Genomic DNA, 11,750 nt, shown 5'->3' with positions numbered 1-11,750 from the left:
TTACCATCACTCCCCGAATCCCCAAAAGCTATTTTCTTTTGCTTTTCGGCAAGTAATTGTTGGCAAAGTATCTTCTCAAAGGGGGAGGCATTAAATTTGTGCTGTGCCTTATGCCAAAGTATGTACAATATTGAACTTTATTCTATATCGCTGCATCCATCTCCTGTCTTGTTTTGTGCCATTAATTTGACATTTTGATTATCACTGAAGTTTAAAAGAAAATTAAGCGCTTATTATGAGCGAAAGTACACATTTTTTTTTCTTCCAAAATAAATCACAAAGGTTTTCCTACTTCGGGAGCATATGGGAAAGGAAAAGTCCCTCTTTTAGCTTGGACCATTCACTTCACATTTTGAGCTCATTTTTCTTCTTAACATAGTTATTTGTAATCTAAGAAATATCATAATTAGCACAGGTTAAAGTTTTAGAGAAATTTCTTAAAGTCAGAGCTTCAATGTCATTCGCGAGAAGAATAGGCCCTACTTTCTTTTTATACCCGTCTTCTACTCTGTTTTGCGACCTTAACGAAATTTAATGTGGATAAACTTTTTACAATCAAATCTGATGTGACTAAGGTAAGCACAATTGTAGGCCTATCAATTTTGTTCTCTATTTTTATAAACGTTTAAAGCTTCCGCGCTTCGCGCGGTAAGAGGAATTTTTTCGAATTCTTCAATCTTTTCCCATTTTGGGGTCATAACTTCTTTGGAAAACTATTTTTTTTAATCAGAGCAAGTCAATATAAGGGCATTAGAAACGCAAGAGATGCCATCTTTTGATATATCAAACATTCGCGCTCCGCAATGGCCATGAGCAGGACGTCTTTCGATCGACTCTCGCTTAACACAATTGAAAACTCGAATTCTGAGCAAAAGAATTTGTTTATATTGACTTCAAAACAGGATAATTCAATCTCCATGTTCTTGAGAAGATTATTATTATCTCCCTCAATCGACAATGCTCCCGCGAAGCGCGAGCAAAATTTTTATCTTAAATTATATGACCTGAAAGTTTGTTAATTTTCAATTTTTTCACCTTTCCTTATTTCATTCACTTTTATCGATAATCCTCTCTCACCCTCTCTCCCTCTCTTTAATCACTCATTCACACTCCTCTTTTTTTTTCGCCGCCGATGGGAGGGGAGGGGGACCCACCCTCAGAAATCCGTGCCCCCATCTGGATTCGACTATGCAGAAGTTGTCAGGATATTAGCCGCCAACTTCATCATAAATGAATATTCATGAGTCAATGACGTCATTAACTGAGGACGGTACTGCAGCTCGTCTACGCTATTAACTCGACAAGAAAAGCCAAAAGGTGAACTTACGAAACTATTTCACTCATATTTGAGGCTTTTCAGGAGGAGAGATGAGTTCAGCAGGGAAGGTGAGATATAATTTTACCTACTTTTTGGTTATCAATTGAAAAAGTTACGAAAGAGAGAGACGAAGGGCGATAATTTATTAATTACAGCCCGAGCAGTGTGGCACCGGCGGAGACTAGTACTCGACTCGCATTTTGCATTGTCTGTGTGTTTCTTATTGATTAAAAAGGGACGGCATATACGGTCACTCCAACGTAAATTGGTACGTGTGGGGCTGGATGTCTAGAAAAAGTATCACCATGATCAGGATTAGGATGTGTAAAGTTACAGTGCTGGACCGGGGCACTGGACTGGACAGCGGCAGAGGGCAGAGTGTGTTAGTTGAGATTGTGGGCAAGAATCCTGACAGCTGGCAGCCGTCTGTTTCGAGGAGTTTTTAATTTTAAATTAAAAACATTTTTTAAAAAATTTCTCCTCTAGGCCTACCTCGTCATAGGAGACGGCTTGCGATTGTGCAGCCATCATTAGGGGGTTAACAATTCAAAATACCCCCTGACAGGCCTCTACAAAAATTGTTTTCGTCACTTGCCCTGTTGGGCAAGTGATAAAAAAATTTGCTTGCCCGATAGAAAAAACTGCTTGCCCAATTTTTTAAATATTTTTTTCATTATGACGGCGCTACTCTTATTTTTATTAAGGTATACAAAATAACGATTGAGAATCATGTCCAGTATAAAAGAACACACATTGAAAAGGACATTTTCAGCAACGTAGGCCTGAGTCTTTACGTTTATTTTGGAGAAAAAAAATTGATATTTTATGGGCATTTAAGGTTTTAAAAAACCCTTCAACAAAAGTTGCTAGGACCTAATATTTCATATTTTGCATTTTTAAATCCACGAAATGGCTACCTGCTTACCATATTTCCTTAGAAGTTAGAATTGCTTTCATTTACCGTAGTTGGAAACTATAAAGAAAGCCAGTGAAAAATGTTCAGCTCTTTATAGTTCAGTTCTTAATTAGTTGGAAACCATCAAGTCTTTTCTTCATCATTTTATGATGTTGCACTCGGTCAATAATTTTTATCTACATGTTTTCACATGCTACTTTTTTTTCTATTTTGAGGAATACCTGTTCACTTATTAATGAATTATTACTAACATTGTTTAATATTGTATGATTTTTAAGTAATTTTTTTCACTATGCTTAGAATCTTGGGTGTGTGTGTGTGTGTGCGTGTTTGTGTGGGTGTGACTGTGAGTTGAACTTTGATATAAATGAATTCAATATCTAATTTCTACTTCGCCTATTCCAGTACAATAACCTGTACTCGGCCATGTAATAAAGGCCCACATACCCTAACTTTTCCTGAAGTTCTTTGAAAACGCAGACTTCTACGAAAATTGCATTTCTCTATGGGGGAGTCTAAATTCGGTGAGAATGTATTCATTAATAACTTAAATATACATGACAATGAAGAAATCATCAAACTTTATTGGAAGTTTTGAATAATATACCCGAAATGTAAACTCTGTCTGAAACAGAAAATCACCATATTTGAGGCCTTTACTGAGCGAATTGTCCCCCAGAGCTCTGGCAGAGAGACAGAGCTCAGACTGGCTAGCTAGTATGCGCACATGTGTGAGCCTCCCGCCGGCCTTGTAAAATAGATGGAGCTTTGTTTGATGATTTATTGTCTGATATTTACCTCATCCCCTCAAAAAGGGAAACAAATGAATTTTAAGTTATAATTAACAAATACGGCAAGTTATTTTGGATGTTAATAATAGGCCGTTTTGAAAAGCAAAGCCGAATGACAACTCACCAATGTGAGGTTACTAGACTCTGTGATTTATTTCCTGTGTAATTCTAATTATCACAGAATTGTGATATTGGAAGGGGGGAAATGTGCATTAAAAATTGCACATGGTGGTAGTCATAATGGACCCCTATACTACATTCAACTGTTTCCCGGTCATTGCGTTGATTTTTTTCATACCTGGTACCATGTATGGAAATACGTGGTACAGAAAAAATAACGCAATTTCGGAATTTGAAACTGTGCTACTCGCTATTTTTTAAGGCTTATTCATGATTTTGAGTGTGGATTTTGGATGATTTATGGAAAAACGAGGTACGGTACAGAAAAAAAGACGCAACAACCACTTGCCCGATCGGGCAATTGACTTTGAGAAGTGCTTGCCCGCACGCCATTTTCACTTGCCCCGGGCAAGCGGGTTTGTCGCGCCGTGGGCCCCCTGATATTTCCTATTTCATTATGATTGAAAAGAACTGACCAAAATAAAGATTAGGGCTTAGGCCTAGATCTAGGCCTATTAATTTTCCGTTTTGGCCTGAAATGCACCAAGACGGGAAAAAACAAATTTAAAAGGAAAAAAAAACTCCCACTTCCCTGGTTTATCCGAACTGAGCCAACGGATTTCAGTGGAACAACCAAAAACAGTGACCAAAGCTTTTTGGCTAGAATTGCATTTGGAATAGCTCCATTTCCTCTACTGTCTGGATGTTGTCAGACTACGTGTATGTCTCTGAATTGTCTTCACTGTAGTCTCGATAGACGGGTCCAACTGAATTTAGCTATCAAAATTTGTGCAAAGATGTGCCCGCTTAGCCGCAAATTTGCATGAATTTTGATCAAAAACGGTTAAGCCATGTACATGTATGTAGTAAGAGGTCCCTTTGATGACTAAATAAGTTTCAATGACCTGTTTAAAAAACAGTTCTACATATATCAGCCATTTAACTAATCGATTTGATGACATTTTTCATGATTTAAAAATCATTTGTTTGAACTTTTTTTGCAGGTAGGGGAGATTTTCTCAGCGGCTGGTTCAGCGTTCACTCAGCTTGGTGAACTGACGATGCAGTTGTATCCGACGAGCGATCAAACCCCTGTCAGGTATGTGAGAAGGGGGGGAGGGGTAGTTTTTGTGTGTGGGATGTGCGAGTGTGTGTTTTCTCTATTGTCTATATTAAATTTCTTAACTTCTTTCAGTTCTCTCTTTTTGGAAAAATGAATGGATCAATCGAATTGATTTATGAATTTATAGGTTTATGAATTACTTATGAGGTCAGCTAATGTTTGTATTCACTGGAAGAATTACTAAAAGAATAGGCCTACTTACAAAGAATCATCAGCAATGACAAAGCAAATTCAGCAGACTTTTATTTTTATTCAAATGTAACACCTCTTGTTCTGATGCCCTCAAACTGTCATGAATCCGTGTAGGAAGTTCATGAAGATCCATATATTCCAAGACCTGTATGTATCTGTATCTGCCAGGGCATATCATACATGTAGTTATTGTACAACGCCTACTTAGCTTGTATGCGAGCAAATGGGAGGCTGAATGTCAAACATTTGTACTGTTGCACGCGAGACGTACCATCCAAAATGTACCGTTGCACGGCTTTGAAGGTTAAATACGTGCATGGCTTTGAAGGCTTTGAAGGTTAAAGGGGAATCCAGCCTTGGCCATAAAATGTTATGTCAGGAAGGAGAAAAATAATTAAACAGAATGGTGAAAGTTTGAAAGAAATTGGACAAGAAATAAGAAAGTTATAGCTGCTTTAAATTTGAGATCACTAATACTATGTAGATTTCAAATTGGCAACTCAGTAAGTAAATTATGACAAGGGGCAAGGACAACTTTCTCATAGGCCATGTACTTTATTATCAGGTATTTGTGGTTTTCTCCTAAAGTACCCATTCCCCTGGGACAGTAATCTAAATATAACCCAGGTAGTAGTTGTTTAATGTCCTCATGAAAGAAAAATATAATTTGAAATGAAACTTTTGGGGAGAATGACATTTTAGCCAAAATATGTATTGGAGTACATTGAGGAATAGTCCTTGCCTTACATCACTATGACATCCCATATGCGGCCAATTTGAAGTCTCCATGAGTATAGTGATTACCAATATTTACAACTTTTAAAAATTCATAACTTTCTTGTTGTTTGTCCAATATTGTTCAAACTTTCACCTATCAACTTGTCTGATTTTTCTTTTCCTTATAAAAACTTATTTTTATTTGGGTTGGATTCCCCTTTATATTCGTGCATGGCTTGCTGGCTACATGCGCAATGCTGCCCGAGGTCATGTGCGCTTGTGGGATTTGCTTTTTGCTTTCAATTTTTTTGTTCCCTTTTCATAGATACTGCAAGAAAAAACTCCCTTTTCCTTGATATTTTTGCTAAAGTCCGAGGCGTTGTACAACACAAATAGCGAATATTCCTTTTTGTGCAATGGTGCGAGATTTTGCATTCGGTGAAAGAAAGAAACACTCTATTCAACTTAGCTGATGCCTCGTTGAATAGAGCATCTTTCTTTCACCTCATGCGGCGAAATCTCGCACCATCGCACTCATGCCTATTCGCTGTTTGTATACGATAATATTTATTGATTATTTGTGTATCCTTTGAATTGAATTTGATAGTGGCAAATGGACGGATGAGGAGGTTGAGATGCTGAAGAATGCTATCAAACAGTTTGGGGATGACCTTCACAAGATCAGTGAAACCATCAAGACAAGAACTGTGTAAGTAGTATTTCATTTCAATTTCCATTTCAATTTCCATTTCATTTCCATTTCAATTTCCATTTCATTTCCATTTCAATTTCCATTTCATTTCCATTTCAATTTCCATTTTCATTTTATTTCCTATTTCATTTTCAATTCATTTTCATTTGTATTTCATTTCCATGTCCATTCCGATTTCCATTTCTATTTCCATTTCTATCTCCATTTCATTTCCATTTCCATTCCTGTTTCAATTTCTATCATTCCATAAATCAGTCAATGCAATGAGATTACCCTTTGGGTACAGATAATGTAGAATCACTGGAGACCTGTTTAAAAATCCCACAGCAGCACCCATGTTCCTTTTGCAAGGCATTTAGCTATATTTTCCACTTAGAATTCAGGTGTACTTTATTAGTACATGTAACTGGTAAGAAAGGAATTCCTTGGATGCTTAAGCACCTGATCATAGCAGGGGTAAAAGTATACAGCACCAAAAAACCTCAAATTGCAGGTCATTAAATTTTGCATATTATCATCATCATCATCATTGTGACCATTATCATTACCATCATTCTCATTCTCATCATTTTCACCAACATTATCATCTTGACAGTTGTCATCACCATATCACCATATCATCATCATCATCATCATCAACATCCCCATCAACACCACCACCAATACCACCATCACTACTATCTCCATTTTGACCATCATTATCACCACCATCATCATCTCCATCTTCACCATTATCATCATTACAACCATCGTCATCAGTCTCATCGTCACAATCATCACCATCATCACCATCATCACCATCATCACCATCATCATCATCATCACCATCATCATCATCATCATCATCATCATCACCATCATCATCATCATCATCATCATCATCATAATCATCATCACCATCATCATCACCATCATCATCATCATCATCATCATCATCATCATCACCATCATCATTATCATCATCATCATATCATCATTACCATCATCATCATCTTTATAATCCTCTCCTTTTCTTCCTCTGTTGTAGATCTCAGATCAGGGCAGCCATTAAGAGGAAATCCCTTGATGCCAACACGAGGAAAGAAAGAGTGGACAGAGGTAGTCACGTAGAGCCGTCTACGGGCCTCACATTGATGGCTAGCCATGCTCCAGCACGCTCCTCGCCGACTACGCCACCTGCTAAGAGGATCAAACATGGTAACAGTTTTTAAACTCTTCTTTGGTAAACCCACTTGGTCTGCTGGAAATTTTGTTGGATTTCCATCAAACATCGATCTCTCGATCGCATTATGATATTCCTTGCTAAAGGTTAAATGCTTTAACCCTAAATAGACTGGGCTATTTCGACGCCCCCCTTATGATCTCGGCTGTCGATCGCGCGATCGCGACGAAAATTGGCACACACGTTACCCATGGCATTATCTACAGAACTATAACATCAAATTCTGCAAAAAATCTCATGTCTCATTAATTATGCTAATTTATGCGTAAAATCCTAAGTTTGCTCTAATTAATAAAATAATGCCCCTGAAATGCTTATTTGTTGTTCCACATACTCTAGATAGGCATCTGATCAAATTTATTTTAAAAAAATTTCAACATCACATTTATTTTCTTATGTATTCTATTGTTTTCTAAATTTCTTATGTATTTCTTTGTTTTTCGACTTTTCGTTTTTTATTGTTTTTCAATGGAAATTGTCGGGACTTTATTTTGACCACAAAAAAAGATAAAATTAATTGATTTTAAGCAGTAAAAGGAAAAATAATGATACATTTATGAATTTTGGCTAAAAACACTATTCGCATTGGATTTGTACACAAATTCACGTTTTTGAGTAATTTTGGGTCTGCATGCACTTCCGAAATATTGCGTAATTTCGGAACCGCGTACCTGGGGGTCACAATTTTGGTCTCAAAAGTTGCGCGAGACTTGAAAGTAAAAAGTCAGTGAGCGACGCGGTCAAAAAAATTTGCGCGGCGGATTTATCGCGAAAAATGTCGAGGGGGGGCTGATTCAGCCAGTCTTTTTAGGGTTAAGGTGGTTAGAGGTTAAATTGAGGGAAATTGTCATAAACATTGTTTAGGGGGAAAAATTATCAAAACAGCATGCGAAAGTACTTGAATAGGGTATATCTTTGACCAATGGATAAAACTTGTTTAGTGTGGGTTTGTAAATACATCTAAAGGCGCTCCTTTTCCGACGGCGGCGTTAACACCAAATCTTAACGTAAGGTTAAATTTTTTTAAATGACAGCATAACTTATAAAGTATATGGATCTAGTTCATGAAACTTGCCCATAAGGTCAATCAAGTATTACTGAACATTCTGCCTGAGTTTCCGGTCACAAGACCAAGGTCAAAGGCCATTTAGGGTCAATGAATTTAGACCATTTTGGGGAATCAACATCAATGAAACTTGGACATAAGGTTAATCAAGTATTACTGAACATCCTGCTTGAGTTTTCCGTCACATGATCAAGGTCAAAGGTCATTTAGGGTCAATGAACAAATTGGGGTATCTGTTGAATTACCATCATTACTTTGAAAGTTTATTGATCTGATTCATGAAACTTGGACATGATAGTAATCAAGTATCGCTGAACAATCTGTGCAAGTTTTAGGTCACATGATTCAGGTCAAAGGTCATTTAGGGTCAATGAACTTTGGCCAAGTGGGGGTATTTGTTGAATTATCATAACTTTGAAAGTTTATTGGTCTAGTTCATAAAACTTTGACATAGTTCATAAAAATTGGTCTAGTTCATGATTACTTGGAGTAATCAAGTATCACTGACAAATTTTAGGTCACATGATCAAGGACAAATGTCAATGAACGTAGTATTGTATTATTATATAAATGGTGTTTTTTGTGAATAATTATTTAATAGTAGTTTTCAAAGTCAGCACTGCTGCTATTTTGAATCGCGTGATGCAGGTGAGACTGCCAGAGGCATTCCGGAAATGGGCATGCTGATTTTTGTCACATTTGCTTGTTCAACTGCTGAGATCTTAACCTTTAATCCTCCCCCCCCCCCTCCTTTCCATGGTCTAAATAATCCAGTCTTCTTAGGGTTGAATTTCCCTGCTACTTATTGATATTACAAAATTGTTACTCTTGAGGTTTTGAATGAAATGCATTGTTAAAGTCTTCACTTCTGCAACATATAGAGTAATTGATTTTATGGTGTACCATGAGTTCAAATGCTAGACATGTTTATGTTTCTTTTTTTTTCAGAATCATCCGAGCCTGGGAACGATTCCCTGGTTGACATTGAAGGTCTCGAAGATGGTTCCTCGATATCACCGTCAAAGAGATTGGAATATGAAGGAATAGAACCTGCTGCAGGAAGTAAGTCTTCAAACCTTTCAGTGCTGTGCTATTTTTCTATACTTTCAATTTATTCCTAGATAGTGTTTTTGTGGCTTGGTGTCATTACTCACAAATATGTTTATTCATTATTTTATTTCACAATTATCAAAGATAAGTACCAGTTGTAGTAACGATCTCAAAATGAATCCAAACAGAATCCAATGAAATTACCCTCAAAGCGTTTGTATGTATACATTTTTTTTTTAAATAGATCTGGAAGAAAATGCATAATTGCTGAGAAATCAAATAAGCAGAGAATTCCATCAAATGTCGGGTATTTTTCGAAGCAATATCAATACACTGTCCCACATATCCTTTCCTGTGTTAGTGATCATCAGAATTATCAATTTTGAGCTAAGATTTCATATTTTTTTCACAAACATAAGCTTACATCAATGTAACAGATCTCGATGTATGATAATATTTTGACAATTAACCTTGATTTAATAGACTTTCTCATGAAATAATAGTTTGTTGCAATTACTGTCTTTTAACTTAAATGATTTATAATTTTCATCACAATTATTTGGCTTGTAATGATATTAGTTCCTATTTATAAAGCTTTTCTGCAAAATACAAAGCACTTAAACTACATTTACTCTTTAATATATTAACATCATGATAAAGATTGGATATGCATGAATGTTAAAATGCTGTAATGCTCAAATGTGCTAAACCTACTCTGTAGAATTTCTTATTAAGTACATGCTTTAAGTGCTTAAAGCTGTCTTGATAAAGAAAATACTTAGCAGTGATCTGAATATTAGTATATTTCACCAAGTAAATTTCTACTTCATCGATCAGTACTCTGAATCGAATACCGGCCCAGGGCCTCATAACACAAAGCTTTGTGATTAGTGGTTAATTTGAAAGAGCAATTCTGATTGGTTCCTCGTCAGTCTACTGAGCAAAATGTGCATGCAACGATGATCTTGATAGGCCGTTGCATTTAGCGATTAATTGCTAGCATTTGTGGCATGATGGGGCCCAGATTTTTATGAGGAAATACAAGATGATGCCTGAAATTCTGAGATTTTTATGTAATTGCCAAGTTTACACGTTTTTCTCCATTTTCTTTTCCCCAGTTGAGATCAAAGTGGAATGCGAAGCCACGTCAGGATCAGAAGCGGATAACTTACAACGATGAGGAATTAGCGCGGTAGGTTTCCATGGTTACGGTACACAACAACACAGGTCTCCATGGCTACAATACAGTCATCCTACAACGGCATGAAAACATCTGTACAGATAATGATGCCAACATTGCTATTTTATTTATGACATGCTGGACAGTTTAACTGCAAAGTGACGTCAATTTTTTACCCTGTGCTATTCTTGAAATTGCTCCGTGATATATTTTAATGACTGCCTGAGCTGAGGAACAATTGCAGAGCTGTCAACAACTATTTTTTTTAACTTAAACGCAGAGACGCCAACATATTCAGAGTCTTGGCATCTCCACGTTTGGCTTATGATAGCCCTTTCTGTTATCAATATTCCCCATCGAAAATTTTCAAGACAAACTATTTACAGCAACTACTGGTAGTTTTTAATTTCAGTGAATTGGGTTTCAGATTAGATGTATACCTATTTATATGTACAGTTTGTATTGCTCTTGAAGGTAGTATTTCTTGTATACATGTAATTAATCTTTTATCTTTCTCTCAGAACTTGTAATTTGAGATTTTTCTTCACGCCCCCGCATAACGAAGGTTAAGAGGAGTATGTAGGAGTCGGTGTAAGGTTGGGTAGTTGGGTGGGCTATCCATTGCAGACCTTTCAGATTGAATTACTTTCTCAGTTTTTATATGGCCCTCCTTTATGGGATGTGTTATGGTATCATGCTCGGTGTCCGTCCATCTGCTTGTCTGTGTAAATGCGATAACTTCACAGGGCTCGAATTAAGAATTTAAAGGGGCAAGGCCATTTTTTAAAAAGGCACTTAAGGGAAAGGGCAGGCAGTTTTCACTTTATGGGACATCCAAGGCCACCAAAAAAGGGCATCAATAATAAATGCACTTTTCAATGGGGCACATGCACTGGATTACCGCAGGGCACCAAGGCCACAGCAAAAAAGGGCAGTTATTTTGGCCTTAAGTCTACAAATATTTGAAAGGGCATCAAGGCCATTTCTGAGGGCATCTAAGGCCATGGCCTTGGATGGCCTTGGATTAATTCGAGCCCTGACTTCAGTTTGACTTAAGCTTGGCTCATACAATTTGGTGTGTATGATACTAGCATGGATCCCAAGAAGCCTATTGATTTTGAGGTCAAAAGGTCACATGTGACATGTGCCTCATTTCACTCTTCTGAAGTCCTTGTAAATGCCGTATGAAGCTAAGCTCATATAATTTGGTGGGATTGATACTAGCATGGATCCCAGGTAGCCTGTTGATTTTGAGGTCAAAGGTCAAGCCACCACCTTTCACTTTTCTTGCTTGACCAATAACTCCATTTTCCGCATTATGTGCTCACCCTTGCAACACTCTT

The 11,750-nt window shown here is 37.1% G+C and overlaps 1 protein-coding gene across 1 annotated transcript; it reads left to right on the top strand.

Moving 5' to 3' along the window:
- The first annotated feature begins 1,279 nt into the window (after positions 1-1,279).
- On the top strand, positions 1,280-10,470 carry LOC121430227 (chromatin complexes subunit BAP18-like). The gene is made up of 6 exons (XM_041627504.1): positions 1,280-1,386; positions 4,150-4,244; positions 5,785-5,886; positions 6,917-7,086; positions 9,126-9,239; positions 10,346-10,470. Exons 1-6 carry the CDS (start codon positions 1,369-1,371, stop codon positions 10,405-10,407), a joined length of 561 nt encoding a protein of 186 aa, XP_041483438.1. The 5' UTR covers positions 1,280-1,368; the 3' UTR covers positions 10,408-10,470.
- The last annotated feature ends 1,280 nt before the right edge of the window (positions 10,471-11,750 follow it).

Source organism: Lytechinus variegatus, chromosome 16 (genome assembly GCF_018143015.1).
Source record: "Lytechinus variegatus isolate NC3 chromosome 16, Lvar_3.0, whole genome shotgun sequence".
Taxonomy (NCBI): domain Eukaryota; kingdom Metazoa; phylum Echinodermata; class Echinoidea; order Temnopleuroida; family Toxopneustidae; genus Lytechinus; species Lytechinus variegatus.
The sequence above is the reverse complement of the archived record's forward strand: the minus strand, read 5'-3'. Positions and strand labels throughout refer to the sequence as shown.

Coding starts and splice junctions, on each gene's coding strand:
- LOC121430227 (XM_041627504.1), top strand. Junction 4,245..5,784: donor AGCGATCAAACCCCTGTCAG/GTATGTGAGAAG, acceptor TGAATTTGATAG/TGGCAAATGGACGGATGAGG. Junction 9,240..10,345: donor AATAGAACCTGCTGCAGGAA/GTAAGTCTTCAA, acceptor TCTTTTCCCCAG/TTGAGATCAAAGTGGAATGC.